The sequence below is a fragment of the Papilio polytes genome, unplaced genomic scaffold (assembly GCF_000836215.1).
Source record: "Papilio polytes unplaced genomic scaffold, Ppol_1.0 DF820844.1, whole genome shotgun sequence".
Taxonomy (NCBI): domain Eukaryota; kingdom Metazoa; phylum Arthropoda; class Insecta; order Lepidoptera; family Papilionidae; genus Papilio; species Papilio polytes.
Window position 1 is genome coordinate 75,296 of NW_013528360.1, and position 8,870 is coordinate 84,165.

Genomic DNA, 8,870 nt, shown 5'->3' on the forward strand with positions numbered 1-8,870 from the left:
GGGGGTAAGGGTGGTAAATAATGGGCGATTGTAGTTCTTTCAGTCGTTTGTTGTAATAAAAACTGGCATCATGATCCTTAATTCAAATAATAACAAAATTAGTCAATTTTGCTGCGAAAAGTTTTTTTAACTAGCTTTAAAGCTAGGTTAACCCTCGACTCCGTCCGCGTGGAAAAAACAAAAGTTAATAGCCTGTGTGTTCTTCCAAAGTACCCTCTATATCTGTACCAAATTTCATCTAAATCCATTTAGCTGTTTAGACTAGAAACTAACAAACATCCATCCATCCATCTAAACTGTGTGATTACTGGTTAGCCACGTGTGCATGCATTACGTGTTGTGTGCAGTCGTTCCACGCGGAGGTGCACCAGTACAAGCACCAGATGGAGCTGTTCGGGCAGCTGACGCAGCGCCTCATCGCCGTCTACCGCAACGACGACACCTCGCGCGTCAAGCGCGCCACCGAGGCCATCAACCATCGCTACTCCGACCTCAACAATAGGTGACACCAACATTTACTAAAACATCCTTAGCAGCGCCTTTTATCTGTCCTAATATTTTTTCCTTTGATTTCTTCTATAGAAGGTAGGATATGATGAATCCCTTCCAGAGAATGCGGTCCTCCACAAAACTGACTTAGTTAGTGTCACAAAGTTGTTAGTGAAAAGTTTCATGCGCCATCTATCCTTTTGCTACAGAACTACTTTCTTACAATTGAAGTAACGCCATCTGTCGTCGAGATTTAGACAAAATTAGCGTAGTGAGGAATTGAATTGCTGTGTTTCTAATCATTTCACTAGATGGCGTTTATTCTCCTTAGTATCGGCACGCAATAATGTACCTTTATTGTACTTATTAAATCGATATGTGAAATGTTACAAAGAACCTTTAATATCTATATTAATGTTATAAAGAAGAAAGATTTGTATTTTTGTATGTATTGAATCACTCAAAAACAAACAAACAAACACCATTAGAAAGGTAATTTATCTGCAAGTAATAAAGGTAATATTTTGGAACGTGTGTGTGCAGCATCGTGTCGCGCGGCAAGGCGCTGCACGCGGCGGTGTCGTCGCTGCAGAACTTCGACCGCTCGCTGGAGAAGTTCGTGGCGTGGCTGAGCGAGGCCGAGTCGCTGCTGGACGCGGCCGAGCGCGAGCCGCAGCTGCTCCAGGTACGTCACTCGCTCCCTTCGGCCGCTCTAACCTACGTCCTACGTGCGGCGCAGCTGACGAATGATCTCCAAAACTATTCATAGATGGCGTTAAATCTCATCGTATCAATGTTTTCAAAATAGACACTAGATGGCATCTAAGTAACCGTCTTTTAACAGATTTCAAGAAGAAATGTAGACGGCGTTTGCGTGAGTTTGCGAATAGAACGGCGTTTTATAAATGTGAAAACTAGATGGCGTTGAAGGTTGAAGTAGCGCCATCTCTGGAACCGGATATAAACGAACTGAACAGAAGTATTTGCAATACGAAAATAAAACGTTACGTGAAGATGGCACTAGCCGGCACAAAATATTTTTTATAATTTGCTCAACAACAGTAGTTACTAGTAGTAATTACTACTTGTTAAAACTATTTGCAAGTTTGTAAAGGTATTATTTAATAATGAAAAAAGTATTTAGTTCATTGTTGCTTTAATTTTCTTCAATAAAACTTAATTGCATTCGATTGACGAGTGCGATAACTTGTACGATGAAACGATTGTTTTATTGAAAACTTTGTAGTTAGTTTATTACATTTCATTTATTGGTTTACTTTGAAGTCTAATGATTCGACAATTAAAGAGAGAATTTAACCGATAAAACAATCAAATGGAATTTTATTATTATGTCCATGTATGAAATATACGCTAACGTAGTTGCGGTTAAAACCCATTAAAATTAATGTTTTCCTCCAAATTAAATTAATACCCTGAAGTTAGAACAAGCAAATAAACTTTACAAACTGAAACGGGCCAACATATGGCAGAATCAAAAGTTTGTAGTAGTTATAAATTGGCCGGTTAAAGTTTAGAATGAATGTGGTTAAATACATCTCTGCCGGCTCCTCTAGCGCAACTCCGCGATACTTTAAATCGGTCGCTAATGTTCAGAAATCGTTAACAACGTGTTTATAGGGAACTCCATTAGAGAGTTAGTAAATACGTCACTGCCGATGGTGAGATGGGGTACGCGTTTTATTTTCGTCTTTTATTACTTACTAACTTTCGCTCGCGACTCCGTTCCAAGTTAAAAAAAAAAACAAAAGTAAACATAGTCTACTTAGACTATGTGTTCTTCCAGACTATATTTGCGTCTACACCAAATTTCATCGAGATCCTTTCAGCAGTTTAGGCAACAAACATTAACAAACGTTACTGGTACGCTACTACTAGCCCACCGGGCCTACCATAGTTTTTATATTTAGTGTACTGATTCGATGCTCCAAGGGCAGCTCTCTCGTCCGTGATGCACATCACTCTGCAATCTATATCCATACTAATATTATAAAGAGGAAAGATTTGTATTTTTGTATGTATTGAAATAACTCAAAAACTACCGGACCGATCTATTCTTCCACTATTGGAAAAGATATTTATCTGTGAGTAACATATATTTTATTATTACTAATATTAGGAGGAGAAGATATTAGAGAGAGAGAGAGAGAGAGGATATTAGAGGAACTATTAATAAACAACATATTTCTGGACCACGGCGTTAAAAAATCACAATATTTTATGTATAATAATTTCGTAGCACTTGAAAGTCTTAATAACAGCGTATTTTTGTCCTATAAGTGTTTTTAATAAAGGTTTTATTTACTTTGAGAATAAAAAGACACCGGTGTGGGTAACAAGTGGCTCAGTACCGCGCGGAATGGCGCGGCTCCTGGCGCCCACTGCTATACAACTACCGCTTAGATTGAAATTTCCTCTCTTTTCATAATAGAAATTGCATGAAATTATACTTTTGATATAAACGTTGATATCTTTTCAATCAAAAATCGCAAATCTTACAAGTTCCGTCGACGGTGTAATAATTTACAATGATTTCAATTGAAGTCCATGTTGCGATGCAGTCGGGGGGTGGTGCGGGGGGAGGGGGGCGGGGCAGCATTAGCAGTGGATAGATTAAAGAGCGCAGGACAAAGGCTGCGAGAAATCTGACGCGTTCACAAGAATGAGGAAGTATTAGAAGCGCGATAACAGCCCCTGTTATTATCGCCCCCGCCCCCGCCCCCTCAACAAGAACTTATAATTTCCTACAAAAAGAGCGGAAGATGTACCATTTTTATTCGTTTCCACTGTTTTCGCTTTCTTGGGATCATTACGTTTGTGTTTCCGAGTAACATGGATGAAATTTACATAAATTATTGCCATTATTACATAAGTTGCCAAACGGTATTATTAAAAGTATGGAATAACTTATTTGGGTACAAATATATTCGTTGGAATAGGATAAACAAAATATAAAGAGAACTACCTTTTTATTTGGCCATCATTAAAACAGAACTCGATATTCTGAGTCTCGAGAGTGTAGTGAAATAAACCGCGCGCCGGCGCTCGCGACGAAATCCATTTCTGGGTGTAACAAAACCTCCGACTATACTAAAACAATACGACACCACAACATAAGTGCGCTGCGATCCGATCTGCAACTTATGAACTTTTGATAGAGTATACATTCCCGAAGCAACGCAGCCGCTACAACACATAAATGTTAACTCTAATGACTTTTTAATGTAAGTGCACTCGTTCATTTCCAAGTGCTACCTGTCCGTGAGGCGAGTGAATTTGTTGCCCGCCTCATTGTTCCATACCAACATAAATAACTTAAGAGTCTAGATTTTTATTCGTCAAGGATCACCCGAAGAAACCAGGTTTCATATTACTTATTGTTATCCTAATAAAATACATATAAATTTAAAGCCCAAATAAACTCGTTCGACAGTTGATGACTTTAATTTAAGAAAAGTGACGACGTAATTCGTGCTATCACTTCGCCACCTGAAGTATGGAGGCTGAACATTCAATTTCCCAGAATAGCTTTGAAGCATTTTTCTCAATGAAACCGTCTTACGGATATCATTATTTGATTAAATGAATAATATAGTTTTTATGTAATAATTAACTCTTGTTCCATAATTCTGTTAAAAATCTTACTAAATAAACACATGTACGTAACAATAATGACAATGTGTATTCAAATTCCAGTTGAAGATGTGAAAACGTTATCTTTTTAATTAATTCCAAGCTAATTATATTGTGAGGACGTGATCTGAGCGAGCATTCTGTATGATGTTGTAGCATTTCTCTTTTATGATTTGAACAAGTATAATGTTTTGATAAAATGATAATATTGTAGCTTGTACGACTTAAGATCTGCATAACGAGTGCTATCCCGGGGGGGGGGGATGTTCACAGCGTAAGGGGTTGTTATTGAATAAAAATTTGAATATGTCTTGATATTAACAAATTCCGGAGCCCGGCAAAGATCATTTCGTTTTAAAGCCCTCTAAAGAGATTCCGGCCGGTTTGCTGTGTCCCGCCCCCGCCCCGCTCCCTGCGGCCGGGAAAAGTTTCATTTTAAATTGTTTACTTTGTTCCGCGCCGACAAGTTTTTTTCTAATTTCTAAACAACTATTTTCATTAGCGACCGCATGAACTTTTGAACGTTTCTGTTATTTTTATATTCAGATCCTATAAATTTTTATTTACTTTAATGTGACCTGTTTGTAATTTTATTATTTGAATAGCATTTTTAATTATTAGAGAGAATCTCTCATGAAGGGACTCAGTAAACAGTAAACATGATATAATGCGAATACAAGTGGTAAAGCCAAGAAAAATGTAACAGTATTTTGATTGTGTCAATCAATAAGCTTTTAGCCGAGAAGGAAAAGGCTTTCACAACAACGAGGAACATTTTGCTAATCTCGTCGACTCTACGAATTTCACGTAGGCCTCGCTCTCATCGCTTATTCTTACGAATGGTTTAATGCCTTCGCCGGCAGCTGGAAGTATTTCACCGGAAGATGCGCAGATGAAGAAGTACTATTTTGTATTCAATTAGTAATTACTTCGTACTAAAGTATTTAATCATAGTACCTAAAAAAAAGATTTGTTTATTGAACTACAAAATGCAATGATTATTCTAAATCCCAAGCAGCTGCAAACACTTAAAATAGGAACTGGATAAATAGGATTTGAAAATGTGTTCTTACATCGTAAGGATGCAGGTAGCAGGCGAGCTGCAACCAAATCCGTTCGCAGCAGAACAAAGCTACACCTTACTCTACACCGATACAATCTGCGCTAACAAATGCCTTGCGGATCTCCTGCATACGATTGTAACATGTAACACACTAAGGTAGAGTTCAGAATCGACTGCGTATGTCTGCTGTAGCGATGTTGGTGCTAATGACTTTTTAATGCTCGCCCCTGCTGTTTCACCTCGCAGTTCTTTTGATGAACTAACTCAATTTGTACTAAATATTTTTCTTACACAGTTACTATTCTTATGAACGTTATATTGCTATATCATAACATATTAATATCTATTTTCGTCGCTGAAAACGTTTAGGAGTAATGACCTCGGCATATTTTAGATCGCACTTAAACACTTATGGAGGGTTTCCTAAATTAGTTACAAAAGCACACACAAGCCGTGTTACAGTTTGTAAATAGATAAATTGTTTTTACATTAAAGGACCTGTAGCCTGTAATAATGTAGTATAAATATTACAATATCACATTATGAACATTAAAGAAGTTTAATTTAGAAGGTTCGTATCGGCAGAGAGGGATCATCTTTCTCCGCAGAGCAGTTTGTGGATAGTAACGAGTGTTTAATGCGCTAACTTTGCGGTGAACTTGTCCGTGATCGACAGGTGTCGCTTCATATACACCGCTAACTTACTCAACATGGATCACTTTATTATGAGGTAGTGTAGAGTGCTTTATAAGTCACTTGAACTTGCGGCTACAGTATACATTCATCACATGCTTTGTTTAATAAAATCAAATCTGTTTCTGGTCCAAAAAATTATTGCGTCTTGAGACTTACAAAGATGAATATATTATGTACACTACTCTTTGTCCTCAAATTTCTTTCTCTGCTTATCTTATCCGCGGCAGGCAAAAAAAAGAAAGTCCCGGTTAAGTTTGTTGACAAGTGCAACAACTGGCAGCCGCGAGTGCCCCCCCCCCGCTCCCGCCCCTTGCTCTAAACAACTTTATTTGTTGCCGCACGTCCGTGTGCACAGTTTGAACATTTTCCTCGCGGTTTAAAACATTTTAACTTTGTCGTTTGTACAAGAATCGAAGGTTACTTTTTAATAGTCGGATTTACTTTAGAACTTGCACGACTGTTGGGGAAACTGTTTTTGGAATTTAACCGAATCAAGGATGTTATGTTTCTTTCAGCATTGTTGTAACGCTAAAAGAAACAATAGAAAGTTTAACTAGCTATCAAAAAGTATGAAATAAAAATGGATTGTGTATTGTTGTGTACAGTCTATGAACACACAGAACTGTAAGTTTGTCAGAATGAGAGTGTGGCCGGTGTTCATAGAGCACGATATCCGTGCACTGCCGAGCCCCGAGCCCCGAGCACGGCCGCGCGGCACGCTAGGGAGGTCACCGTGTCACAAATATCGATATGTTTATATCGACAGGCAGTTGCCGAATTTAATACGGCAATTGATCTTTTAATGATGTTTCAATGTGTGTTGACAAAATTTGCTCAGTGTTTTTATTGCATTGACGATCAGAAATGTTAATTTGATATGGACAAGAATGTTTTATCACGCTTGCCTCAGTCGCCCGCTCTACGCAGATTTGCCCAGTGAGCCGCGTCAGCCTTCCTCTCCGCGCGCCAGTACGAGTGATTTATAGTTTGCTTTCATATGAAAATAGCGTCTCGTGCAATTCTAGCATCGTATTAAGGCATTGCTAATAACTGGGCCTTTTTCGTGCCTTTGATCCCTCGGCAGGCGGGCAGGCGGGCAGGGAGCAACCATTTTTGTTTATAGTCGGAATTAAAAGGGATTCGGCTTTTACTTCTTTACGAATTACTTATTTTTTCCGGTCATACTAAGACGCTGCGGACTACATGTGAATGTTTTTCCTCTTTAATAAAATAACAAATTTATTGCAAGGAAAGGTTTATTTCTTATTTGCCTTTACTTTTTAAAGTTCTGCGTGTTCTGGCTTTTGGCCCCTGGGAGTTGTTTTTACAAGAAATTGTGTTCCTTTTCTTGTAATATGATCAGTGGACAAAACACTACCTACCTATACCTATACCTATATGTGTTACGGTGTGGTCACAAATGGAAATCTTTCATCTACTTTTTATCGAAAAAGGTATATCATTTGTTGGTATAGTTTGCGATCAACGGCACTAGCCAACTATACATGTACCATGTTAAAAAGTATTTTCAATTGATTCGACAACGGAAATAGCAACAACTTGAGAGTATCGGCGAGCGGTGCTCACAGCGCGCTCCTGCCACTCCTGCCACTTCTGCCACTTCTGCCACTTCAGACACGCGCGTCTCCTAAAAATACCGCTAACAGATAACTCTCCCTCGTAAAGTTATTATACTTTATATCCAATGATATTTTAAACGAATTATATTTAGGAAATCTTAAGTATTTAAATTCAAGTGGTCGGTAATAAAACATTAAACGTAGCAATTTATACTACTCTTATTTAAAGAATAAAATCACTCATCGGGAAAAATTAATTGGATTCAAAATCTATATTATCTTGTACTAAAGACGTAGTTAATTGTGAAGATCGTTTGTAAAGAATTATAGAGTTGGTCAATGATACTTCATTGTTTTTGCAATAATTGTTACATAGCCTTGTGTGAGCTACAGATTGCGCTGTGTGTCTACAATACGAGCTCGTTACATCGCAGTCAGTGAATATTTCATACAAACAAACAATCTTTCATAGTTTAATGTTTGTCGGAGCTTTACGACTGCCGCTGCCGCTGGCCCCCTGCCAGCTTCCCACAACAGTTATCTGATAAACAGATTGCACTCTAATTACTTATTTGTTTCATAAAATTTTATATAGATGTTTTCTTTTCTTTTCGCGATTTAAGCTTTACTGAGGTTAATTTATTTTTTGAACTTTCATTCACTTATCTAATCATATTACTTTTCTATATATAATGTGCGCTAACATTTCCCCTCCATTTAAAACGAAAGATTTTACGATTACTTTGTCCCAAAGTTAAATGTTAATGTTAGCAAGTGCACTCAAACTGCACGTGTGTGCTCCTTTAAGGTGAATTGACTTAAAATGCAGTTAAATTTGTTGGCCGCAGCGAATGCGATCGAGTGGAATTGCCACCGCTCCTGCCGCTGTAGAGTACTGATTTACGACACATTGACTACCAGTGCTCGAGGCAGTTGCACTTGCTGCCGTATTGCTGCTTATTACGATTACTAGTTAATAAACGTTTTACTACTACTGGGAATGAAAACAATGTCACAAAGCTAATTATGAGAAATCGTAAAATTGTTCGTTACAATTTTACTGTTAATTGTCCTACAATGTACTTATTTTTATCCCGGTAATAGTAGTAAATTGCATAATTAAAATTTTGTTACGCGTGTAAACTTAAAATTGAACACATAAAAGCTGCCTAAAACTGTATTCACACTATTTAAAAAAAATCAAACAAATTTATCTCAAAAAGTTGGCCTTACGATAATTTTCCAAAATCATCTCTTGAAAAAATCAATCTGCTCTCAATACAACACTCGGATTCGACTCGCATATGTCCCTTTTAATTACCTCTTTCCTAGCGAGCATTTAAAAGTAAACCACGCGATTAAACAAACGCCGAAAAAAAAACCGCCCGCCG

General features: G+C 37.8%; 1 protein-coding gene across 1 annotated transcript in view; it reads left to right on the forward strand.

Moving 5' to 3' along the window:
• LOC106110149 (dystrophin) overlaps positions 1–8,870 on the forward strand; it is a 191,479-nt gene that overhangs the window by 30,241 nt on the left and 152,368 nt on the right. Inside the window, exons 5-6 of the mRNA XM_013291864.1 lie at positions 348–502; positions 1,033–1,174. Coding sequence (XP_013147318.1) covers positions 348–502; positions 1,033–1,174 — 297 coding nt within the window. The remainder of the gene's footprint in view (positions 1–347; positions 503–1,032; positions 1,175–8,870) is intronic.